Raw genomic sequence first — 26,985 nt, 5'->3', positions numbered from 1 at the left:
GATAGAAGCCAGCATGGGCTGCATAATGAATGGATTACAGAAGGAGTCCATATTTCAAAAACATCTAGGAAAGGGTACATTGGTCTACTTGTCAACAAACAGACATTGTTTCCATCAGTATTAAGTTTCCTGACTTGTGGTTAGAGTGTTCTTAGGAGGTAAGTGCTCAAGTATTTAAAGATGAAATACATCCATTACGTATGTAGTCAGCGTTAAAGCAAACGTGTAAAGTGAAGCAATGACCGTTGGTAAATGTGGATGACACCGTACGAATTTTATTATTTACAACTTGCCTCAAAATAGTTTCAAGTTTTTCTAAATAAAACGTTGGCAGGGGAATAAAAAAAAAATCAGCGTGGGCATTCTATGCAGAATGCATCTGGAGTAAACAGGAGAGAAGAAGGGATGAGAAGGAGCTGCTGAAGTCGGGTTGAAATTTGGAGTAATAAAGACAGCAGAGATTTTTTTTTTTTTTTAAAGACATTCCGCTCCACCCTCCTAAGGTCAGGTTGGGCCAGCGAACTCAGTCCTAGGGATGAGAAATTGCCGGACAATTGCAGTTAGGGTTACACACACAACACAATCCAGGCCGGGGGTGTGGCCGCAGCTCTGCAAGCCGATTTGGTTGGGCTCGCTCCCGCCGGGGCCCAGGCACTTTGCGCTTGCGCAGAGACGAGCCCACTCCTCCCCCTGCAGTGGGGGAGGCGACGTCCTGAAGGTCATTAGTCCTCCACTAGGCTTCCTCCGCGTCCTTGGCCTTCCTCTCCGCCGAGCTTTCCCTCACCCCAATGTATCATACAACTAATGTTTAATTGAGACAAATCCAGAATTGTATGAACATTGATCTTCCCCCCTCCACCCCACTCCGTGAGTGGGCTGGGCCGTGGGCCGGAAGCGGAAGTGCTGGCCAGTGTCTGCGGGTTCCGCTCTAGCTATGGAGGAGGCTCCGATCAGGGAACCGGTGCTGGACGCCAAATCAGAGGTAAATGCGGCCTGGGAGGGCCTGGGAGGGGCTGGGGCGGACGGTGGCGCCGGGAAGGCTTTTCTCTGACTTGTGTTTCTGCTTCTGTTCCAGGTCACCTGCCAGGTGAGTGACCGCCCCTCGCTGTCGCAGCTGTCGGCATGCCGTCCCCGCCCCTCTTCGTGGGTCCTTCCCCAGGGTTGCATGTTCCCCTTGGGCCTGAGGGGATAGCCGCTGACGGTGTGATTTAGGCTGCTCTGCCCACAGAATGCAGACCTAAGCCTTGTTCCGTCTTAATTAGTCAGCCTTTATGCCAAGGTAGGAATATGGTGTTTTAAAACGTGAGGGTTACGTGAGCAACTACTAATGCTTGCAGAGATAGCTCCTTTCCTCTTCTCTTCTTCTTTTAACTTTCTGATTATTTTGCTTTTTGTTGAGACAGGGTCTCGCTGAGTAGCCGTGGCTAGCCAGGAACTTTTCTAGGAAGACCAGATTGGCCTTGGCCTCTCAGAGATCCACCTGCCTCTGCCTCAGAAGTGCTGGGATTAAAGGCGTGTGCCACCAAGCCCAGCCATTTCTTTCTTTCTTTTTTCTTTTAATATTGGTGTTTTGTCTGCATGTGTGTCTGTGTGAGGATGTCAGGTCCTCTGAAACTGGAGTTACAGACAGTTGTGAGCTACCATGTGTTTGCTGGGAATTGAACCCCGGTCCTCTGGAAGAGCAGCCAGTGCTGTTGACCACTGAGTCATCTCTCCAGCCTATTTTTTTAAAAATAAATTTATTTTTATTTTATGTGCATTGGTGTTTTGTGTGCATGTATCTCCATGTGAGGGTGTCAGATCTTGGAGTTACAGACAGTTGTGAGCTGCCATGTGGATGCTGGGAATTGAACCTGGGTCCTCTGGAAGAGTATTCAGTGCTCTTAACCGCTAAGCCATCTTTCCAGCCCCACCCAGCCATTTCTTTAAGGAAGTTGTTTTGAAGTTGAAAGATAATTTTTCTAACCTTTTATATTTTACATTAGGAAGAAAAAGTTGGCTTTCTAAGTTAATAACATTTCTCCAAGAAAGTCAGAAAACTGGAGTTTTAGACCAGGAGTTTCCGAAGCTCACATAAAATGTGAGAAAGTGGTGCAGTGAAAACATTGTAAGAATGAAGGGGCCAAGAAAAGTGTGTATTGACTGTTACTTGTCTCCAAATGATTTTTTTTTCTTTTTAAGTTGAGTTAGGCTCTCCCTAAACTGTTGAGGCTGACTTTAAACTCAGCTTGTGGTCCACACTGGCTTCAAACTTGTGATTGTCTAACTCCAGCATCCCCCAAGTACCTAGATTTACATGCCTGGCACTCGATGGCTTATCTCGCTGTTGCTTTTGAAGACTCTTGGGAGAGGAATAAACTCGGTGATACCGAGAAACCTACTTATCTTTGCATAACATTATAGGAGTTATTGGCGCTTAGTCGTTTTGTTTTTGTTTAAAATTTATCTTTATTTTATTTGTCTATACAACACATGGGTCCCCAGAGGCCAGAAGAGGCCTTGGAGTCTCTGGAATTGGAATTATAGATGGTTGTGAGCTGCTGTGTAGGTGCTGGAAACAGAGCCTGGGTTCTATGCAAGAGCAGCAAGTGTTTTTAACCACCAAGACATCTCTTTAACCAGAGTTAATTCAGTTGGTATTATTATTATTATTATTATTCAGTCTCATGAATTATTTTTTTCATTCTCTTTACATTATGTGTTCTGTTAAAGATGCCCTGATACTGAACTCTACTGGGCTATAGTTTTTTACTTATTTATTTTATGGAAATTTTCTACCGTAAAGCAACACAAGTCTAGCCCTTCCACTTCTGGAGGTCAGAAGGATAAACCCAGTCTTCCCAAGGTGAAGGAGGGTTTGGGTATGGCTGGAGGGGAGGGTCTCCTGTTGGTCTTTTCCTGTCCTTAGCTGCCTCCTTTCTTGGTTTGGGGCCTGTGCATGATCCCAACCCCTGCTTCTTCTGACTCAGACCCTCTTGCCTTCCTTCTACAAAGAATCATTACATTGAGATCACATCCAGGACAATGCAGCCCAAGATCTTAATTTTGTTACACCTTTAATGTCTGCTTTCTCACATGGAGAAAGCCCCTGTGATTAGGACATGGTTGTATCTGAGTGACCAGTGTAATCCCTTCCACACAGTGACTCATCAGTGATTGGTCATATGATTATGTATATTAAAAAAACCAAAATAATTTACAAGACTATTAGAATTAGTAATGAACTTGGGAATATGATTCAGTTTTGGGTATTTGTGGATTTTTTTTTTTTTTGCATGTTCAGACACAGAGCTGAAAAATATAGCTTTAAACAAGTTTCAAAACTTGAAAAAAAAATTATATAGTATGTTGCAAATAAACCTACCAAGCTAGGTTTGTATGCCTGTTTCAGCACCTGGGTGACCGAAGCAGGAAGGTCACCACAATTGTGAAGCCAGTCTGGGCTTTGCAGAAAAATTTGTCTCTTACTCGTCCCCCCCCCCCAAAAAAAAAGAAAACAAATAACAACAGGAAAAACAAACAAACACAAAACACTTCTAATGAGCTGTTTCACGCCTTTATGAGGAAAATGACAGGACTATCTAGGTGGATCCCTGGGTGAAGGAGCTTGCTGCCGAGCTTAATGACCTGAGTAAAATCCCTGGAACACGTGGTGAAGCAGAAGACAAACTTATTTCAAGTTGTCCTTCGACCTCCACGTGCCCGAGTAAATACAAGTAAAAAAAAAAAATTAATTGTGAAAAACAGGGGGTCTAGCATGTAGGGACCTAAGAAGTTATTACTTGGTCCTAAGTAATTAGAAACTGAAAAGTCAGCAGCTCTTCTTGTGTCTGTCAGAGAAGTATATCACTAGGCATACATTAGTTTCGCTGCAAAAGAAAATCAGTCAGTCAGCAAGTATATTTTGATTGCCAGCCACTCTCTCATGTTTGGAAGGAAGATAGACAAATTCTTAGTGCCAATATCAAGAGCTGCGTTTATCCAGTTCTGTTTGATGCCCTGGCAACCCCGAAGAAGCAGCAGCAGGAACCATTAAAAACACAGTAGTCGTTAAGCTTTTCCTCTTTACAGTAGACAGACATCGGTTTCTGTTCTGGGTTCTGAAATGTGTGACCTTGAGTCTATTACCTAAGCTCTCTGAAACTGGCTTTTGTCTTCTGCAAAATGGAAATAATAACTTATAAAACTGTGGTGATTCAGTGAGGCACTGAACAGGTACGTACCCGGCCTGGCATGTCACCTGTCATGTGTCCGTCACGAGGACTGATGAAATCCAAAGGCTCATCATCACCACTCATTCTAATAGTAGGTTTGAGCTGGACAGTAACAACTGGGATGGGTTCCACATGCCTCAGGCAACGGTGAGGACCATGTCACCCATCTTCTGTTTTAGGACTTGGGTATGGAGCAAGAAAGGTTAAAAATGCTCCAAAGCATTTAGGGTGCCTGGAAGTGGAGAAGAAATTAAGCCTGTTACAAAAAGCCACTCTCCACATCTTCTATTGTACATCTGGTGGACGTTTAGATTCCTTTGTTTGACATTTTGCTTTACTCCGCTTGTTTCCTGATTCTGTTTATCCCCTTTGTTTTCTTCACTGCCATTTGGCCAGTTTTTGCCTACCAACAGAAATGAAGCCTTTTCCTTGTACTGTGACCGATACTGAAACAAATAGAAGACTGAAGACAGAAATTGGGTATTTGTTCAAGGCAGTGGTTTCTCACGGGATATTTGTGCTGTTGTGTTAAAGCTTATAGATTTTCAGTGGAAACTGGGCATGGCTGTGAGCTCTGACAGCTGCAGATCCCTCAAGTATCCGTATGTGGCAGTGATGCTGAAAGTAGCCGATCATTCTGGCCAAGTGAAGAGCAAGGCCATCGAAATGACAATCCCACAGTTTCAGGTTGGTAGTTGAACTCACCGAAGTTAGTATCACTACTGTTTCAAAAGCTGTCTGTATTACACTCTTTCTCAAAGGAAAATGTGTATTTACTTGCAGATTGATTGTCTTTCCATCATACTAAAAAATTTTCTATAAAGTTATTTTCTCTGGGAGTTTGTTAAATTTTTTTCAGTAAGATTTGTGTAGAGTGCCCTTTAATTACCATAACAGTTTTCGATGAATATATTTAGGAATATTTCATCTTCTCTATGAGATATTTACTCTGTAATCAACCTCTTATTATTTTTCTTTAGGTTTAATAATAATTTTAAGCAAAAGTTATCTTTTTGGGGGATAACATTGACATAGGGTTTTTAGACTGTTTACAGGGTGCAGTTCAGAGCTAATAGGTATTGATAGGTCTTACTAGCTAGAGATTTAAGTAACTCAGTAGTTTATGCTTAAATTTAGGCATTCATATTATTATTTTACTTACCTTCTGTTCAAGGAAGAAAACAGAAGTGTCTTATTTAGGCTTTTCATCACTCTGAGGAGACACCATGACCATGGCAACTATTAAAAAGAAAACATTTAATTGGGGTGGCTTGCTTACAGTTTGAGATTCAGTCAGTTGTCATCATGATGGGGAGCAGGCAGACGTGGTAGCTACATCTTGGCTTACAGGCAACAGGAAGTTACTGTCACATTGAGAGAAGCTTAAGCAAAAAGAGACCTAAAAAAAGCCTGCCCTACAGTGACACATACTTCCTCCAATAAGGCCACACCTCCTAATAGTGCCACCCCCTTTGAGGACCATTTTCTTTCAAACCACCACAGGGAATGAACGCTAAGTCCAATTTCCTTTCGAATGGATATTATGGGAGATGCCTATCATTAGCTGATTTAACTAGCATGTACTGTTTTGGTTTGGTTTTCTATGACCCCTTCAGTAGCTGAAGCATATCTCAAAGTTGAGCACTCTAGAAAAGCAATCATAGTGGATGAAATGGAAAGAAAAGTTAATCTTTTGAAAAAGATTAAAAATGCATTGGTTCTGGGCTTCCTTTATTGTTATTTGTTTCATTTGGGGTGCATGGGTGTTTTGTCTGCTTGTGTATCTGTGTGCCTACCACATGCATGCAATATGCATTGAGGCCAGAAGAGGGCATCAGATCCCATGGGACTGGAGTTTCAGACTGTTGTAAATGGCCAGGTGATGCTGGCAGTCTAACCCAGGCTCTCTGGAAGAGCAGAGTGGAGCCATCTCTTCAGCCCTGCGCTTCCTTTTTTATTTGTGTATGATGTGGGTGGGGATCACACGTACGCCTTGCTCATGCGAGGTAGGTGCTCTACCTCTAAGCCAAGGCTGTCCCTCCCCATCCTGGGCTTCTGGAAAGTCTTTCATACACCACTGTATGACCTTTGAGTTCCTCTTTATATAAAAAGTGTATTTTAAGAGGCTCTTGATAGACAAGACTACACACATTTCTTCTTATTAATGTTGATGAGGGTTTGAAGGAATGAGGTGTGGGGAAAGGAAGTGTAGTGTGTAGTCATTGACTGAATGTGAAAAACCAGATTCGCCTCAGGCATTTCAGTCATGCACAGGTGCAGGCCCTTCCTTCTGTGCGGTACACTTCTATAGGTTTTTTCCTTTGGGAATAAATAAATAAATTAGTAAACAGATCACCTTTCCCCTGAAGCATTGTTGAGGTGTAAGTGATAGATGAAAATTACATGTTTTCAGTGTGCACAGTGTGATTTGGTAAAAATATATGTTGTGCAGTGACTGTCCATGAAGGTAATTATCATGTGCATTACCATACAGTGTATATAAATGTATGTGCACTGAGAACATTTAAAATCTACTCTCATATTCTCACATACTCTGCATTCTATACATTAGATCCTCAGAACTTGTGTAGCTAAGTTAGTACGCTTTAGCCAACATCTTTACTTTTTCCCCACCTCCAGCACCTGACACCACCTTTGAGTTCCTATATCTGTGAGTCCAACATTCTTAATATAAGTGAGGTCATATGGGGCTAGAGAGATGGCTCAGCAGTTAAGAGCACTGGCTGTTCTTCCCAAGGTCCTGAGTTCAATTCCCAGCAACCACATGGTGGCTCCCAATCATCCATAATGAGAGATGTTGCCCTCTTCTGGCCTGCAGGCAGAACACTGTATACATAAAAAAATCTTTTTTTTTTTTTTTTAAAGTGAGATCATACAGTGTCTCTCTTGCTGTGTCTTGTTTGTCTTTACCATGGTCACTGTGTTGGAAATGGCAGGACTTTTTCTTGTTTTTTTTTTTTTGTTGTTTTTGTTGTTTTTGTTTTTCCTTTATATGTTACTTGGTCCTTTTCCTTTGCAGCTCTTAATATTTTTTCTTTATTCTGTGTGTTTAGTGTTTTGATTATTATGTGGCGAGGGGACTTTTTTTTTGGATCCAGCCTATTCGGTGTTCTGTAAGCTTCTTGTATCTTCATAGGTATTTCTTTCTTTAGGTTAGGAAAGTTTTCTTCTATGATTTTGTTGAATATATTTTCTGTGCCTTTGAGTTGGTATTCTTCTCCTTCTTCTATCCCTATTATTCTTAGGTTTGGTCTTTTCATGGTGTCCCAAATTTCCTGGACGTTTTGTGTTAGGACTTTTTTGTCTTTATTGTTTTCTTTGACTGACGAATCTATTTTCTCTATCGTGTCTTCAGTGTCAGAGATTCTCTGTTCCATCTCTTGCAATCGGTTGGTTATGCTTGTTTCTGTAGTTCCTGTTCGTTTTGTCAGGATTTCTATTTCCAGCATTCCCTCAGCATGTGTTTTCTTTATTGTCTCAAATTCATTTTTCAGATCTTGGAATGTTTCTTTCATCTGTTTAATTGCTTTTTCTTGGCTTTCTTTGATTTCTTCCCATTTTTTGTTCGTTTTTTCTTCCATTTCTTTAAGGGAGTTTTTTATTTCCTCTTTAATGGAGTTTTTCATTTCCTCTTTAAGGGAAGTTTTTATTTCCTCTTTAAGGGAGTTTTTTATTTCCTCTTTAAGGAAAGTTTTTATTTCCTCTTTAAGGTAGTTTTTCAATTCCTCTTTAAGGAAAGTTTTTATTTCCTCATTGAGGGAATGTTTTATTTCTTCTTTAAGGGCCTCTATCATCTTCTTAATGTCATTTTTAGGGTTGATTTCTTCTGTTTCTTCTGTCATGGTATGTTTAGGTCTTGCAGGTGTAGAATCACTAGGTTCTGATGTTGCCATATAGGTCTTTATGTTGTTGCCTGTATTTTTGCACTGGCGCCTACTCATCTCTTCCTCTGTGAGGTGCAGGTGGTGTCTGTGTCTGAGAGTGCCTCTCTTGTTCTAATTTTTAGTCTTGGTTTAGTAGGGGTTCTTGGTTAAATTGGTGCTTTTGGGCTATTTCTTCAGGGGCAGCTGATTTCGATCGGTGAATTATATACTTATGATTCTGGTGATCTGGTTTGGTGTCTGGGTAGCGCCTTCTTCTGTGTTCTCAGGTCACTTTTTGTTCATTTGTCAACTCCTCAGCTGATCTTGTTTCTTCAGACTTTAAACTGTAGGCATCTGAATCCTCTCCCAGATGGGTTTCAGCTGAGCAGGGTAGTCTCACCAACACCTCCAAGTTGTTGGGTTTCACAGGATCAGCAGCTGGGCCCTGGGTTGTCCTCAGACGGAGTGTTCAGATTCGTTCTGGTTCTGACCCACGGAGATAGCTTCTTCCCAAGATGTTGGGGTTAGGGGCGTCCCTGTTCCAAGCTGTGTCTGCTTGTCTCCGTCCCTGGGCCTGTTTACCTCTGCGGTCCGCCGCCGGGCCTGTATGTCCCTGTCAGCTGCCGCTGGGTCTGTCTGCCTCTGGGGGCCGCCACCGGGCCTGAATGTCCCTGTCGGCCGCTGCACGTCTACCTCAGCGGGCTGCCGCTGGGCCCGTCTTCCTCCACAGGCCGCCGCCACAGGCCTACCTGCGTCTGCTTGGCCGGGCCTGTCTACCTCTGTGGACCGCCGCTGGACCTGAATGTCTCTGCCGGCTGCCGCCGGGCCTGAATATCTCTGTCGGCTGCCGCCGCTGGGCCCGTCTACCTCAGCGGGCTGCTGCTGGGCCCGTCTACCTCCGCGGGCCGCCGCCGCAGGCCTACCTGCGTCTGCTTGTCTCTGCCACCGGGCCTGTCTACCTCTGTGGGCCGCCGCTGGGCCTGAATGTCTCTGCCGGCTGCTGCCGGGCCTGAATGTCCCTGTTGGCCGCTGCCGCCAGGCCCGTTTACCTCAGCGGGCCGCCGCTGGGCCCGTCTACTTCTGTGGGCCGCCGCTGGGCCTGAATGTCTCTGCCGGCTGCCGCCGGGCCTGAATATCTCTGTCGGCTGCCGCCGCTGGGCCCGTCTACCTCAGCGGGCTGCTGCTGGGCCCGTCTACCTCCGCGGGCCGCCGCCGCAGGCCTACCTGCGTCTGCTTGTCTCTGCCACCGGGCCTGTCTACCTCTGTGGGCCGCCGCTGGGCCTGAATGTCTCTGCCGGCTGCTGCCGGGCCTGAATGTCCCTGTTGGCCGCTGCCGCCAGGCCCGTTTACCTCAGCGGGCCGCCGCTGGGCCCGTCTACTTCTGTGGGCCGCCGCTGGGCCTGAATGTCTCTGCCGGCTGCCGCTGGGTCTGAATATCCCTGTCGGCTGCCGCCGCTGGGCCCGTCTACCTCCACCGGCCCCCGCCGCAGGCCTACCTGCGTCTGCTTGTCTCTGCCGCCGGGCCTGTCTACCTCTGTGGGCCGCCGCTGGGACTCGTTGTTTTTGTTTTTCGAGACAGGGTTTCTCTGCATAGTTTTGCGCCTTTCCTGGAGCTCACTTGGTAGCCCAGGCTAGCCTCGAACTCACAGCGATCCGCCTGGCTCTGCCTCCCGAGTGCTGGGATTAAAGGCGTGCGCCACCACCGCCCGGCCAGGACTTTTTCTTTTATAGCTGAGTGATTCCATTGTATGTACATGCCTGTGCATACAGTGTGATAAATAGTAACCACATATATGTAGATGCTACATGCAACTACCATGTATGCATGTAAGGAATTTGAACATCTGCAGATTTTGCTATTCATGGTCTGCCTTCTGAGCAGTACTCTGAGGATACTGAGACATGTACACAAGTTATGTGCATGTGTAATGTTTTCTTCAGGAGACAGTACTTCCTGTTTGGTTTTTAGATATGGTCTTCCTGGGGTTTGCCTCAGATTTGCTGTGTATTCTGTGCCCTCTTGTCTAGGAATGTTTGTTTCTCAGTAATCTTCACTGAGGATGTAACATTAAAATGCAGACTATATGTCTGGTGGTTATATATAAAAAAGGAACTATGTAATAGACTCTAAAAGCAAAATTAATATTTTCCCATTTTTCTCCAGAATTTCTACAGACAGTTCAAGGAAATTGCTGCTGTAATGGAAACTGTGTGAGAACTGACTTATGATTCTAAAGTAATGGACTCTACTTTTCAAAAAAGAACTGCATATGGATCAAAGGATATTTATACACGAAAACTGCACTTCTAGGGCTGGAGAGATGACTCAGAGGTTAAGAGAAATGGTTGCTTTGCCAGAGGATCTAGGTTTAATTCCCGGTACCCACATGGCAGCTCACAACTGTCTGTAACTCCAGTATCAGGGGACCCTTCACCCTCCCACAGACATCTGTGCAGGTATAATTTTTATACCAATGGTATAAAATAAAAAAATTAAAGAATTTCACTTTCTAATTTTTTCCCAATTGTTAAAAAAAATCTGTTAAATTCAGATTATTTTAGTGGTGACCAAAGCTTTGCCTTTTTAATGAGCTAAAAGTGTCTGTGTTGAATACTAATGTGTGTATATGTAATTATATCTTTTTTTTGTAATTATATCTTAACAAATGAGTAAATACTATTCTTAAATGCAGCACAGCTTTGTATATCAGGAGAAAAATTTCAAATCTTACTGATACAGATCTAACTTTATGAATAAAATCTTGTCTGGAACTTATATGAAGTTAGGAAAGTTGTCATTGTTTTAAGCTGCTTTAAAAATTCAGTTTTATAATATTTTCTTTGAAATAATTAAAGGAATTACTTGAAAGAACTAGTGAGAAGAGTGAGATTTCATTCACACATTTGTAATCAGGTTAAGGTAAACCAGTCCTTGTATTAGCTTAGCATTCCACTGTTTCTGCTGCTGCTATTTGTAGACAATTCATCACCAGTAATCTGCTATGTGCAGCATAAACCAGAGCATCCCCCAGTAGTGTCTATACCCATTTCTGCCTTCTTCCATGCCTACTGTGTTGTGGTGGTCTGAATGAGAATGGTCCCCAGAGGCTCATATATTTGAATACTTGGTCTCCAGTTAGTGGAACTGTTTGGGAAGAATTAGGAGGTGTGTCACTGAGGGTGGACTTTGAGAATTTCAAAAGCCCATGCCAGGTCCAGTGACTGCCTACACATCTACAGATCAAGATATAAGCTCCAGCCCCTGATACCCTGTTTGCAAAGCTATTATTACCCTCATACTATATAGAAATTCCAACCCAGGAATATGCCTTCAGAAATAAGAGAAGGTACTTCACAAATTGCTTTAGTAGACCCATTGGGAGATCGTATTTCCCAGCCTCTTTTGCAGTTGGGACTCCAGAGCCATATGACTGGGTGGAAGCCAGCAGGATCTGACTAGAAACATCCTAAATATATTGAGACTTGGTTATAAATCACGCCTTAGCATTTTCCCAGCTCTCCCGTCTTTAGTGCTGAAATGAGGAACTCAGAAAGAACCAAAGGATGGACCCTACATCACTAGAGGCACTTCCTCCAAGTAGTAATAGCCTGACTTGCCTAAATAAAAGTCTCATAGTGTGAGAAAAAAACAAACATTGGGGGGCTGGAGAGATGGCTCAGGGGTTAAGAGCACTGGCTACTCTTCCAGAGGTCCTGAGTTCAATTCCCAGCACCCACACGGTGGCTCACAACCATCTGTAATGAGATCTAGTTCCCCCTTCCAGCGTGCAGGCACAACACTGTATGCATAATAAATCTTTAAAAAGCCAGGCAGTGATGGTGCACACCTTTAATCCCAGCAGTCAGGAGGCAGAGGCAGGCAGGCAGGCAGATCTCTGTGAGTTCAAGGCCAGCCTGGTCTACAGAGCGAGATCCAGGACAGCTAGGGCTGTTACACATAGAAACCCTGTCTTGAAAAACCAACCCCCCCCCCCCAAAAAAAAAAAGAAACTAAACAAACAAACATTGGAGGACAAGTAATTTTTCTTTTGTTACAGTGAAGGTGCATGTAGAGGATAGTGAGTACAAGAGACTGGTGGATTGCTAAAGACATCCTAGAGTTTCTAGTCAACTGAATGGGGGAAAATGAGAAAATGAGAAACTATATAGTAAATATTCTTCAAATTACCAATGATAGCCATTTACAATATGCACCTCAAATATTTAAAATTCATTTTTAAAAATCCAAGGTACTTTGCAATGATCAGCTTCATTTTCCTCTTTGGTTACTCTGAAATTACATAATAGTTGTACGACACATAGTAACATGGAGCACACATCTGAAAGATGGTTAATGAACATAAAATCAGAAAATTTGAAATTCTGCAAACCCACCTACATCAAAAAGATGTGTTTGTCAAAGGCTGCTTGACCTAGGCCTTGCTTTGTTACTTGCTCACCATCCTTGAAAACATTTCATGATATAAGTGATGCACCTTCCAAGTGTCATGCAAGCTTAGGAAAACATACAAAAGACATAAATGGCCCCCAAAGGGGATGGTAAATCAGTCTGCCCAAGGTGAAAAGTCCAGGCCCCCAGCTGTGAAATTCTTGGGAGTGGTATGCATGTGCACAGCGATGACCTGTGTCAGCCAACAGGCATGCCATAATGGAACCAGCATTTCAAGCTAATCCAATAAATTCAACCAAGAGCCAAGTGAGACAAGGTACTAGAAGGAGTGCTTTCCACATCTTAGATGCTTGGTAGTCTGACTGCAGAAATGCAGTTCAGATATGGAAGGCATTTGTGCATCTTGGCAGCCAAAGAAATACAAATTCAATCAGATGGGCAGCCCCCACAGAAGGCAGAAGGTTCTGTGAGCCTCTGGGGACGTTATTGCATCACTTGCATCCCTGAATTTGAAGTCCTTGACTTGAGAGAACCAACTGTCTTTTGAGTCTTAAAGCCCATGACCCAATAACTGCAAATAGCACATATAAAATATATTTTACTTATCCCAGTAGAGTTGCTGACAACTCAGGCAGTGACCAGGCCAAAAATGTCTATAATTAGTAAGAATTATAATTGTTTCCCAGATTAAATTTGCAATCACCCTTAAGTGAGATAGTAACCATCTTTTTTTTTTTCTGTCTCAGAAGATTTTAAAAGTGAGCACAACTATTTAGAAGAATCACTACTAGACTCCTGATAATTTTGTATTTAAATTATACATGTGTGTAGTTTTACCTGTAATTTAATAATTTGTCAGATAGAGGTTTCGCCTTCTAATCTGTGCCACATAATTGAGTAATTGATCCAGATTTGAGTATCTAAGGTGAGACTTTGCTCAGCTTCAATATGGTTATAAAAGAATTAATCCTTGGGTGGGGAAAAAAATTAGAACCAGTCACCAGGACTGTGACTCAGGACAGCAGCAATCAGGTAAAATTAAATCTCTACATGTAAAAAACTGGGGCAGTAATTAGAGCAAAGAGTTCCAGAGATTGGATGTTGGCTGTTGGGCATGCACTGTTGGTAACAAGCTCCTTTGCCGGCCAAGCCGTCTCTCTGGTCCATCACCCTACTTTTTAAATCTCTTATGTGTAGAGAAGCTGTTTAAGTACATAAAAGATTTTTGTTGATTAATTCAGATTAAATAAATGTACCACAAAACAAAGATAGAAAATTTAATTTATCAAATATTAAGTGTTTGAAGGTTTCTAAATTTGGAAACAGGACTGAACATTATAATTCTGTCTTATGATATGACTCATATAAATATAACACTTCTCCATCACATACTTATTTGTCGTAGTGGCATTGGGAGCTGTGGTGGGTCACACAACATACCCTTTTGCTCACACAGTTTTATTTGCAAATGTTCACTGCAGTGCATCATTGGTTTGGTTTAGGGCTTCTGGCTTCTGCTCCCCCATCAATACTGGACCCAGACTTCTGTCAGACAACCTGCTGTGGCCCAGAATCATTGAGATCCTGTGGCTCGGCAGGGCTGGCCCCTTCACATGCTCCAGCCACTCATAGGTGGAGTAGATATTGGGGTGTGCCAATTCAAAGCCCTGGATCTGGGCCTGGGTGGTAGCTGGGTTGGTCAGCCAGGGTCTCTGTTGGGCTTCCGCTTCCCCCAGCAAAGGGCGGGGCCAACTCTACTGTGCCCACCTGGGACCTCCACTGTCACCACCACGCAAGAGCTCAGAGCTAGGAGCGGAGTGTTCCAAGTGTGATGGAACTGGAGCTTCAACAGCTGTGACTGGTGTGAGAGAAAGTTGCGATTGATAGAGGAGTAGGTCATTGTCCAGAGGGGTCGGTGAGATTTCTTTTTTTCTTTTTTTAATTTTATTTTTTCATTTTCTAGGGGTAGTTACAAGGGTGAAGGGGGGACATGGAAGGACTGGGAAATGAGTGGGATTGGGGTGCATGATGTGAAATTCCCAAAGAATAAAATATATATATATATATATATATATATATATATATATATATATATGTTTTAAACAAAAAAGAAAAAAATGTGATATAACTTGTAAGTTGATTTTTAAAAGCTGGAGGTAGAAGTACAGATTTTGAATATGTTATATATATATATATATATATATATATATATTTTAAAATAACCTTTTTGTAAGTTTGTTTGAGGTATGTGTGTGTGTGGTGGGGGGTAACTATGTAGCCCAGGCTAGCTTCAGTTTGTTATGTAGCCCAAGTTAGGACCTAATGCACAATCCTGCCTCCGCTAGCTGAGCTCTGTGATTGTAGGCATGTGCAACACATCTGGTCCTGAGAATGGAAATTGTCCTTAAGAGGAGGAATAACCCAATGTCAGAATGACACCAGGCTCATAAACAGTTATCAGAAGAAAAAGCCAACCTATGAAAGAGAAAAGATAGTTAATGAATATACATTTTGATAGGAGTTAATACCAAAATAATAACAACAACAACAAAAATCCATCAACTCCAAAGCAAAAGAACAAATAACCCAACTAACAGTGGGCAGTTGATTTGAGACATTTCTCTAAATAAAACACAACAAGCATATAGAAATATGTTTGACGTGATTAATCCCTAGGGGAATGCAGGTCAGAACCTCGGAGACATGGCTCAGCATGTAAGAACACTGGCCATCTGGCCATTCTACCAGAGGACGTGGGTTCAATTCCCAGCACCCAGATGGCAGCTCACAACAGTCTGAAACTCCATTTCCAGAGAATCTGAAAACCTGGCATTAAGAGCACCAGGCACACACATGGTACAAAGACACACATGTAGGCAAAACAGTCATGCATGTAAAGACATACATTTTTAAAAACATTATAATGAAGTTATTTTTGTTCATCTTTTTTTTTTTTTTTTTTTGGCAGGTCATAACTTTATTGCATCCCCTTTTTAGAAGATCATTGGAGAAGAAAAAAATCACTAATTAAAAATAGACAATAGGAATTAGAATATATTTTCACATGGTGGTGATTTTGCTCTTTGATTATGCTGCCAAAGTTTTAATTTTTTTTTCTTCATTTTTTTTATTATTATTATTTTACAACACCATTCAGTTCAACATAATAGCCACAGATTCCCCTGTTCTCCCCCTCTCGCCCACCCCTCCCCCCAGCCCACCCCCCATTCCCACCTCCTCCAGATCAAGGTCTCCCCCGAGGACCGGGGTTGACCTGGTAGACTCAGTCCAGGCAGGTCCATTCCCCCCTCCCAGACCGAGCCAAGTGTCCCTGCATAAGTCCCAGGATTCAAACAGCCAACTCATGCAACGAGCCCAGGACCTGGCACCAATGCACAGCTGCTTCCCAAACAGATCAAGCCAAATGACTGTCTCACCCGTTCAGGGGGCCTGATCCAGTTGGGGGCCCCTCAGCCTTTGGTTCATAGATCCTGTGCTTCCATTCATTTGGTTATTTGTCCCGGTGCTTTATCCAACCTTGGCTTCAATAATTCTCGCTCATATAAACCCTCTTCTTACTCACTAATTAGACTCCCAGTGCTCCACCAGGGGCCCAGCCGTGGATGTCTGCCTTCAGATTCCTCAGTCCTTGGATGGGGTTTATGGCACCACTATCTGGGTGTCTGGCCATCCCATCACCAGAGTAGGTCAGTTCCTGCCGTCTCGCGACCATTGCCAGCAGTCTTTTGAGGGGGTATCTTTGTGGATCTCCGTGGGCCTCCCTAGCTCTCTGCTTCCTCCCCTTCTCACCTTCTCATGTGGTCTTCATTTGCCATGGTCTCCTATTCCTTGTTCTCCCTCTCTTTTCTTGATCCAGCTAGGATCTCCCACTCTTTCCCTCGACTGTCGCCCTTCATTGTTCCCACTCATGACCAGGCTATTCATGTAGATCTCGTCCATTTCTCCGTGTCTTTTTTTGGGGTCCCGTTTTCCAGGTAGCCTCATTGGTGATGTGAGTAGCAGTCTAGTCATCCTTGTTCCACATCTAGCATCTTCCTATGAGTGAGTACATACCATATTTGTCTTTCTGAGTCTGGGTTACCTCACTCAGGATGATTTTTTCTAGATCCATCCATTTGCCTGCAAACCTCATGATGTCATTGTTTTTCTCTGCTGAGTAGTATTCCATTGTGTATATGTGCCACAATTTACTTATCCATTCTTCAGTTGAAGGGCATCTAGGTTGTTTCCAGGTTTTGGCTATTACAAACAATGCTGATATGAACATAGCTGAGCAAGTGCTCTTGTGGTATGATTGAGCATTTCTTGGGTATATGCCCAGGAGTGGTATAGCTGGATCTTGGGGGAGATTGATTCCCAATTTTCTAATAAAGCGCCATATTGATTTCCAAAGTGGTTGTACAAGCTTGCATTCCCACCAGCAGTGGAGGAGAGTTCCCCTAGTTCCACATCCTCTCCAGCATAAAGTGTCTTCAGTGTTTTTGATCTTAGCCACTCTGACAGGCGTAAGGTGGTATCTCAGAGTTGTCTTGATTTGCATTTCCCTGATGATTAGGGAAGTTGAGCAATTCCTTAAATGTCTTTCAGCCATTTGGGATTCCTCTGTTGAGAATTCTCTGTTTAGTTCTAAAGCCCATTTCTCAATTGGACTGTTGGTCCTTTTGATGTCTAATTTCTTGAGTTCCTTATATATTCTGGATATCAGTCCTCTGTCAGATGTGGGGTTGGTGAAGATCTTTTCCCATTCTGTAGGCTGTCGCTTTGTCTTGTTGACCGTATCCTTTGCTCTACAAAAGCTTCTCAGTTTCAAGAGGTCCCATTGATTGATTGTTTGTCTCAGTGTCTGCGCTACTGGTGTTATATTTAGGAAGTGATCTCCTATGCCAAGGCGTTCAAGACTATTTCCTACTTTCTCTTCTAGCATGTTCAGAGTAGCTGGATTTATATTGAGGTCTTTGATCCACTTGGACTTAAGTTTTGTGCACGGTGACAGATATGGATCTATTTGTAGCCTTCTACACGCTGATATCCAGTTATGCCAGCACCATTTGTTGAAGATGCTTTCTTTTTTCCATTGTACACTTTTGGCTTCTTTGTCAAAAATTATATGTCCATAGGTGTGTGGGTTAATGTCAGGGTCTTCAATTCGATTCCATTGGTCCACATGTCGGTTTTTATGCCAATACCAGGCTGTTTTTATTACTGTAGCTCTATAGTAGAGCTTGAAGTCGGGGATTGTGATGCCTCCAGATGTTGTTTTATTGTACAGGTTTCTTTTAGCTATCCTGGGTTTTTTGTTTTTCCATATGAAGTTGAGTATTGTTCTTTCCAGATCTGTGAAGAATTGTGTTGGTATTTTGATGGGGATTGCATTGAATCTGTAAATTGCTTTTGGTAAGATTGCCATTTTTACTATGTTAACCCTGCCTATCCATGAGCATGGGAGATCTTTCCATATTCTGAGATCTTCTTCAATTTCTTTTTTCAGGGACTTAAAGTTCTTGTCATATAGGTCCTTCACTTGCTTGGTTAGTGTTACCCCAAGGTATTTTATGTCATTTTTGGCTATTGTAAAGGGTGATGTATCTCTAATTGCCTTCTCAGCTTCTTTGTCCATTGTATATAGGAGGGCTACTGATTTTTTTGAGTTGATCTTGTATCCTGCTATGTTGCTGAAGGTGTTTATAAGCTTTATCAATTCCTGGGTGGAATCTTTGGGGTCACTCAAGTATACTATCATGTCGTCTGCAAATAGGGAAAGCTTGACTTCTTCCTTTCCAATTTGAATCCCCTTAATCTCCTTATGTTGTCTTATTGCTCTGGCTAGAACTTCAAGTACTATATTGAATAAGTATGGGGAGAGTGGACAGCCTTGTCTCGTTCCTGATTTTAGTGGAATTGCTTTGAGTTTCTCTCCATTTAATTTGATGTTGGCTGTTGGTTTGCTATATATTGCCTTTATTATGTTTAGGTATGTTCCCTGTATTCCTGATCGCTCCAAGACTTTTATCATGAAGGGGTGTTGGATTTTGTCAAATGCCTTTTCTGCATCTAGTGAGATGATCATGTGTTTTTTTTCTTTGAGTTTGTTTATATGGTGTATTACATTGATGGACTTTCGTATGTTGAACCACCCTTGCATCCCTGGGATGAAGCCTACTTGATCATGGTGGATAATTGTTCTGATGTGTTCTTGGAGTCTGTTTGCCAGTATTTTATTGAGTATTTTTGCATCGATGTTCATGAGGGAGATCGGTCTGTAGTTCTCTTTCTTTGTTGCATCCTTGTTTGGTTTAGGAATCAGGGTAATTGTAGCCTCATAGAAGGAGTTTGGTAATGTTCCTTCTGTTTCTATTATGTGGAACAATTTAGAGAGTATTGGTATTAACTCTTCTTTGAAGATCTGGTAGAATTCTGCGCTGAAACCATCTGGTCCTGGGCTTTTTTTGGTTGGGAGACCTTTAATGACTGTTTCTATTTCCTTAGGGGTTATTGGACTATTTAAATAGTTTATCTGGTCTTGATTAAACTTAGGTATGTGGTATCTATCCAGAAAAATGTCCATTTCTTTTAGGTTTTCCAGTTTTGTGGAGTAGAGGTTTTTGAAATATGACCTTATAATTCTTTGGATTTCCTCAATGTCTGTTGTTATGTCCCCCTTTTCATTTCTGATTTTGTTGATTTGGATTCTCTCTCTCTGTCATTTGGTTAGTTTGGATAAGGGCTTGTCTATCTTGTTGATTTTCTCAAAGAACCAACTCTTTGTTTCATTAATTTTTTGTATTATTCTCTTAGTTTCTAATTTATTAATTTCACCTCTCACTTTGATAATTTCCTGGCGTCTATTCTTCCTGGGAGACTTTGCTTCTTCTTGTTCTAGAGCTTTCAGATGTGCTATTAATTCACTAGTGTGCGATTTCTCCAACTTCTTTATGTGGGCATTTAGTGCTATGAATTTCCCTCTTAACACTGCTTTCATAGTGTCCCATAAGTTTGGGTATGTGGTGTCTTCATTTTCATTGATCTCTAGGAAGTCTTTAATTTCTTTCTTTATTTCTTCCTTAACCCATTGGTGATTCAGTTGAGCATTATTCAGTTTCCATGAGGTTGTAGGTTTTCTGTAGTTTTTGTTGTTGTTGAAATCTAGCTTTAAACCATGGTGGTCTGATAGAACACAGGAGGTTATTCTGATTGTTTTGTATCTGTTAAGATTTGCTTTGTGGCCAAGTATGTGGTCGATTTTAGAGAACGTTCCATGGGGTGCTGAGAAAAAAGCATATTCTTTCTTGTTAGGATGGAATGTTCTGTAGATATCTATTAGGTCCAATTGGGTCATGACATCGGTTAAGTCCTTTATTTCTCTGTTAAGTTTCGATTTGGGAGATCTGTCCAGTGGTGAAAGTGGGGTGTTGAGATCTCCCACTATTAATGTGTGGGGTTTTATATGTGGTTTAAGCTTTAGTAATGTTTCTTTTACATATGTGGGTGCCCTTGTGTTTGGGGCATATATGTTCAGAATTGAAACTTCATCTTGGTCGATCTTTCCTGTGACAAGGATGTAATGTCCTTCTTGATCTCTTTTGATTGATTTTAGTTTGAAGTCTATTTTGTTGGATATCAGGATGGCTACCCCAGCTTGTTTCTTAAGACCATTTGATTGAAAAGACTTTTCCTAGCCTTTTATTCTTAGGTAGTGTCTGTCTTTGAATTTGAGATGTGTTTCTTGTATGCAGCAGAAAGATGGGTCCTGCTTTCGTATCCATTCTGTAAGTCTATGTCTTTTTATAGGTGAATTAAGTCCGTTGATATTAAGGGATATTAATGACCAGTGATTCTTCATCCCTGTTATTTTTGGTGGTAGTGTGTGTGTACTTCTCTTCTTTGGGGTTTACTGTTGTGGCTTTATCTATTGCCTGTGTTTTCAAGTGTGTATCTGACTTCCCTCGGTTGGAATTTTCCTTCTAGTGCTTTCTGTAGGGCTGGGTTTGTGGATAGGTATTGTTTAAATCTGGCTTTGTCTTCGAATGTCTTGTTCCTTCCGTCTATGATGATTGAAAGTCTTGCTGGGTATATTAGTCTGGGCTGACATCCATGGTCTCTTAGTGTCTGCATTACATCTGTCCAGGTCCTTCTGGCTTTCAAAGTCTCCATTGAGAAATCGGGTGTTATTCTGATGGGTTTACCTTTATAGGTCACTTGGCCTTTTTCCTTGGCTGCTCTTAATATTCTTTCTTTATTCTGTACATTTAGTTGTTTAATTATTATGTGTCGAGGGGACTTTTTTTGGGGGTCTAGTCTGTTTGGTGTTCTATAGGCTTCTTGTATCTTCATAGGCATTTCCTTCTTTAAGTTGGGAAAGTTTTCTTCTATAATTTTGTTGAATATATTTTCTGTGCCTTTGAGTTGGTATTCTTCACCTTCTTCTATCCCTATAATTCGTAGGTTTGGTCTTTTTATGGTGTCCCAGATTTCTTGGACATTTTGGTTCATGACTTTGTTGGCTTTAGTGTTTCCTTCGACTGATGGAACTATTTCTTCTACTGTATCTTCAATGCCAGAAATCCTCTCTTCCATCTCTTGCATTCTGTTGGTTATACTTGCATCCGAAGTTCCTGATCTTTTACTCAGGTTTTCTATTTCCAGCATTCCCTCTGTTTGTGTCTTTTTTATTTTTTCAATTTCCCTTTTCAGTTCTTGGACTGTTTCCTTTGTTTGTTTCATTGCTTTTTCATGATTTTCTTTCAGTGCTTTATTGTTTTCTTCCAGGACTTTAATGTTTTCTTCCAGGACTTTATTGTTTTCTTGGAGGGCTTTATTGTTTTCTTCTAATTTGTTTGCCCTTTCCTCTAGTTGTTTACAGCGTTCTTCCAATTTTCTTGTCTTTTCCTCTACACAAGCCTCTACCTTCTTCATGAAGTTACTCATAAGGCTACTTTCTTCTGCTTCTTCCAATTTTTGGTGTTCAGGTCTAGATGTTGGAGGCGAGCTAGGTTCTGGTGATGCTGTATTGCTCTTCATTTTGCTGTATGTACTTCTGCCTTGACGTCTGCCCATCTCCTTGTGGTTCCTTCTTGGTCTTATCAGTGTACTTGTTTCACAAAGAGCTGACAGATCAGGAAGACTCTCTCTCTTGTCCAAAAGGGAGTTCTCTTGTCCAATTCTTTGGTCCAGAAGGGAAGTCAGGGGCAAGCTCTGGTCCAGAATGGCAGTCGGGGACAGGCTGGGAGCTGGGGGCCGGTCTCTAAGTCTCAGGAAGTGGCTGGGGTCTCGGGGAGATGGGCGTGGGAGCAGGGCGCGGCGATTGTAGGGGCTTCCGGGGGGGCTGGAAAAGGGGATCCCTCCCGGTGGGGCTAGAAGGGGAGCTGTCCGGTGGCCAGAACCTGGTGCCAAGTTGGGCAGGTCCTCCCGGAGTGGCTGGTGCCCAGGGATGGGGTCCGGACTGGACCCAGGCACTCACCTCTGGTCCAGAAGGGTAGTCGGGGGCAGGCTGGGAGCAGGGGGCCGGTCTCTAAGTCTCAGGAAGTGGCTGGGGTCTCGGGGAGATGGGCGTGGGGGCAGGGCGCGGAGACTGCAGGGGCTGCTGGGGGCTTGGAAAAGGGGATCCCTCCCAGTGGGGCTAGAAGGGGAGCTGCCCGGTGGCCAGAACCTGGTGCCAAGTTGGGCAGGTCCTCCCGGAGTGGCTGGTGCCCAGGCACTCACCTCTGGTCCAGAAGGGAAGTCGGGGGCAGGCTGGGAGCTGGGGGCCGGTCTCTAAGTCTCAGGAAGTGGCTGGGGTCTCGGGCAGATGGGCGTGGGGGCAGGGCGCGGAGACTGCAGGGGCTGTCGGGGGGCTTGGAAAAGGGGATCCCTCCCGGTGGGGCTAGAAGGGGAGCTGCCCGGTGGCCAGAACCTGGCGCCAAGCTGGGCAGGCCTCCCCGGAGTGGCTGGTGCCCAGGGATGGGGTCCGGGTTGGACCCGGGTACTCACCTCTGGTCCAGAAGGGAAGTCGGGGGGCAGGCTGGGAGCTGGGGGCCGGTCTCTAAGTCCTATTTTTGTTCATCTTAACCTTAGTGATGATTACAAGTTTCCATTTTGCTTGGCTTTATTTCTCTGTTCTGACTTAACCATCCCGTTGCTTCCCCTCACTGTAGCAATCAGTGGTGTTCTCTGTGATTCAGAATCCTGGGTCACTGGAATTCCTTCCTCTCTGCACTCAAAACAAACAAACAAACAAAAAAAACAGAAAAAAATAAATAAAACCATATGGGAAGGAATTAATAGATTAAAAGAGACTGTTCACCGGTGGGAATGCATAGATCTTATTTAAATTCTAATTCAAACAGACCTAAAAGAAGTTATGCGACAAGATTTGTAACGACAAGTTGCTATTTTGGTCTATGACGATTGTATTATGGCTTTAAGAAAATACTTATGATCAGCCAGGCATAGTGGTATACACCTTTATTCTCAGAACTTGGGAGGCAGAGGCAGGTGAATCTCTGAGTTTGAGGCTAGCCTGGTCTACATAGGGAGTTCCAGGCCAGCTCAGGCTATATAGTGAGGCCCTCTCTCAAAAATATATAAATGTCATTTCAGCTGCAATAGTTTGGTGAATGGCCATTGTTCAAAAGCCACCGGGGTGAAGTAAAGGAGTTTGGAGGCTCAGGTGGTAAATCATCCCCATTAACAACCGTCAACAGTTGGATAAGTTCACTGGGCTTACTATTGGGTTTTTGTTTATATGAAAATTTCCATAATAAAATGTGCTTACATTTTGGGACATTACCATGTCTTATGAAAAATCTAAAGCATTTTTAGCCCATATTTGTTCATATTTTAAGATGGTTTGTAGTTTTTACTCTTTAACTCTTGCTCTTTTGGGGGGCCCACCACCCAACTCCCAAATGAATATACACGGAGTCTTTTTCTTATGAATGCCTGGCCTTAGCTTAGCTTGTTTCTTGCCAGCTTTTCTTAAATTATCGCCATCTACCTCTGGCCTCTGGGCTTTTACCTTTCTCTATTTCTGTATACCTTTCATTACTTCCTACTCTGTGGCTTGCTGTGTAGCTGGGTGGCTGCCCCCCCCCCCCGAAGTCCTCCTCCTTATCCTGCTCTTTAGTCTCTTCTCCCAGATTTCTCCTCCTATTTATCCTCTCTGCCTGCCAACCCCACTTTTCCTTTCTCCTGCCTTGCTATTGGCCGTTCAGCTCTATTAGACCAATCAGGTGTTTTAGACAGGCAAAGTAACACAGCTTCACAGACTTAAACAAATGCAACATAAAAGAATGCAACACATCTTTGCATCATTAAACAAATGTTCCACAGCATAAACAAATGTAGCACATCTTAAAATAATATTCTACAGCCCCCTGCAGCTCAATATGTGGCCAAGGAATACCACAAAAATAACACCATGCAACAGACTTCACACAAGAGATTTATTGGGAAAGGGGGGACACAAACTGGCTGCCTCTGAGCCGGGGAGGAGGGAGGAGGAGTGGGAGGTGTGGGAACAGACAGTGGCAGACCAGGTCATGATGTGGGTGGCCTTTATAGGGGGTCTGGAGCATGCACAGAGAAAATACTGTGAGGTGGTGACAGTGAAGATGTGTTGTATTGGCCTTTTCATTGGCACTGAGTCCTTGAAGGTGGGGTGGGGGAGCAGCCGGTTCAGGAGTGTGGGCGGTTCTTAGTTGACTAACAAGAATCCCTTTTGTTATCATAAAAGGTAAGGAAAGAGGAAGGGGTAACTGGGGAGGTAGGAGAGACTGTAACAGGAATCTTAAAAGCCAATTCCTCAGCTGATCCTGTTTCCTCAAACTGGAAGCCTCTGAGTCCTCATCCAAACGGATCTCAGCTGAACGGCTGCTAAAAGCCTAAAAGCTTAAAAAGCCTCTAGTTCCTGGTCCTCACATCTTATACACCTTTCTGCTTCTTGTCCTCACTTCCTGGGATTAAAAGGCATGTGTCACCATGGGTGGCTGTTTCCAGTGTGGTCTTGAACTCACAGAGATCCTGATGGATCTCTGCCTCCGGAATGCTAGGATTAAAGACGTGTGCTACCTCTGCCTAACCTCTATGTTTAATATAGTGACTGTTCTGTTCTCTGACCCACAGATAAGTTTATTGGGGTGCATAATATATCAACTACAGTGCACTATACTCTTTAGATTGCTTCCTGTTTTCTGGAGGTGTTGACATTTTTGGTCCCCTGGAAAAGCAGCTACTGCTGAGCCATCTCTTCAGCCCCAATATGAAGTTGTTCTTGAAGTGGTAGATTGTTAGCTTGTTTTTGTTTTTCATCATAGGTTTCTCTGTATAATAGCCCTGGCTGTCCTGGAACTCCCTTTGTAGACCAGGCTGGCCTTGAACTCATAGAGATCCACTTGCCTCTACCTCTAAAGGTGTGAGCCACCACATCTTGCTTCTATTTGCAGTCTTTAATTGATTGGACATCTGCTGGAACAGATATTCTATATGTCTATCTATCTATCTATCTATCTATCTATCTATCTATCTATCTATTAGGACAAAGGCAAAGTTAAGGAGTTTGAAGGAATTTTTTTTTTTTTATCTTGGGTGTACATTTGAAACTTTCAGGTCCATGGTCCTGGTAGTTGGGCAAGTGGAGACTCAAGACCAAGGAAAGGGGGAGAGACCCCACTCTCAGGAATAGGCAGATGGTGAAATTTAGGAGTACTTATCTAGAGTCTGTTTGACCTGTGAGAAGTGGATTCAAGTCAACTCCCTGTAGCTTATAAGTTTTTTTTTGTTTTGTTTTTTGTTTTTGTTTTTTGTTTTTTTTTTTTTCAAGACGTGGTCACTCTGTGTAGCCATGGCTGTCCTGGAACTCACTTTGTAGACCAGGCTGGCCTTGCTCAGAAAGAGCCACCTACCTCTGCCTCCTGAGTACTGGTATTAAAGGCATGCACCATCACTGACCAGCAAGAATTTTTAGGTTTTCAAAAAGAGATAAATATTTTAGATATGTTACTATCACCACTATAATCTGTCCTTAAATTCACATTGTAGAAAAGGCAGTAGACATATGCCTATGAGTCATAGTAAAAGCTTGGGAACCCAAAAATGATTTTGGGTTAAAAGCATTTGTTACATATCCTTTCAGAGTCTGGTAGCAAGGTCAACTGTTTATCTTCCTCCGCTGGAGACCCAGTAGCGTTAGGAAAGTGAGGTCTGAGGCCTGATATTTAACTTTAGAAAGAAGACAGCTCTAGCCTTGGGGGAGGAGTTGGAAAGCTTGCTGCTATTAAGGCTACACTTAGTCAATATCAGAGCTCTGAGAAGGATGAAATTATAGCAGGAGGTATAATCCAAATGGCCTATGTATCAAATAAAATGACAGAGACTTATCCACTACCTAGCATGGTTACCCTATGCTCCCATGGTCTCAATGACTTCACTGGGGGTAGAGGTAGTAAGTCTTTGGCTGTCATACAGGACAGCATTTAATCTTCAGCTGCCTCACAGAGCAGCATTGGTTTTTGGCTGCTAGACCCAGGTCTGAGAGAGCTTTTTGTAGAGAAGGAACTTGGAGACTGACCTTACTTTGACCAAACAGAGTAGAGTGATCAACACAAAAGTGTCCACAATCTAGGCAGATCCCTGGTGGCAGGCGAGGCATGGGTTGTTTTTGCCCAGTGGTTAGTGTTACCACAATTTAGGTGGAGTCATAGTACCCCATCTGTCTTCTTTGGAGACCATAGGGTTCTCCCTAGGAAGGGGCATGTCTATTATGGGAAACTCATTAAATATTTCAAGGGCATATTCAGTATATCTCTGAAGAATTTGAGGACCAACTATTTATTAAGTATATCTGATTTACTCGCTTTAGGCTTAACTTTGAAAACATTTCTTCATTTGAAAATATTTTATATGCTTGAGAATTTGGAAACAAGAGAGAGTTTATTTTCCAGACTAGCAAATTCTAACCCCTCTATGATTCTGTTTTCAAATTGGCCACTTACTTTCTGGATTCATCTGTTTTTTGAGGCATCTTATTGTATTCCAAGCCCTCTTACTTTTCTGTTCTTGTTCAAAACCAAAAGTGCATCGAGTGGCACTTGTCCTGTCTCATGAGGCACTGTATTTTTAAGTGCTTTTAGGAATTTTCTTCAGCCCCTTGCAATGGGTTCCTTGCTATTTTTGGAGCCTCTACTGAAAATGTCCTTCCCATCTGCCACATGGTCCTGAAATCAGTGGCACACATTTTAGATTTTTGTTATGACAACATTCTGCTTCTGTGAGGTATGCAACCTCTCTCTCTCTCTCTCTCTCTCTCTCTCTCTCTCTCTCTCTCTTTCTCTCTCTCTCTCCCCTGATCCTTCCCCCCTCTCCCTCCATCCCTCCCCCCCTTGCTTAAGTCCCTTCACAGGCAAGTATAGATGTAACTAACCGTCTTATTAAATAAGAAACACAGAAACAATGTAAAGGAGAAAGCCGAGAGGTCAGAGCT

At 42.9% G+C, this 26,985-nt stretch overlaps 1 protein-coding gene across 3 annotated transcripts; it reads left to right on the top strand.

The window, feature by feature from the left end:
- Nucleotides 1-683: 683 nt before the first annotated feature.
- Commd6 (COMM domain containing 6) lies at nt 684-12,089 on the top strand. 3 transcript variants are annotated; one of them, XM_006978000.4, is made up of 4 exons: nt 684-982; nt 1,076-1,087; nt 4,749-4,901; nt 10,263-12,089. In XM_006978000.4, the coding sequence occupies exons 1-4, from the start codon at nt 935-937 to the stop codon at nt 10,311-10,313; spliced, it is 264 nt and encodes an 87-aa protein (XP_006978062.1). In that variant the 5' UTR covers nt 684-934; the 3' UTR covers nt 10,314-12,089. The 3 variants fall into 3 exon arrangements, with proteins under 3 accessions (XP_006978062.1, XP_015852217.1, XP_076401572.1); XM_015996731.3 differs by having other exon boundaries at nt 693-982; nt 1,076-1,279; XM_076545457.1 differs by lacking the exons at nt 684-982; nt 1,076-1,087 and adding an exon at nt 1,290-3,716.
- The last annotated feature ends 14,896 nt before the right edge of the window (nt 12,090-26,985 follow it).

The sequence above is a fragment of the Peromyscus maniculatus genome, chromosome 9, assembly GCF_049852395.1.
Source record: "Peromyscus maniculatus bairdii isolate BWxNUB_F1_BW_parent chromosome 9, HU_Pman_BW_mat_3.1, whole genome shotgun sequence".
NCBI lineage: Eukaryota > Metazoa > Chordata > Mammalia > Rodentia > Cricetidae > Peromyscus > Peromyscus maniculatus.
Note: the sequence above shows the minus strand (reverse complement) of the source record. Positions and strands in the feature narration are given on the sequence as shown.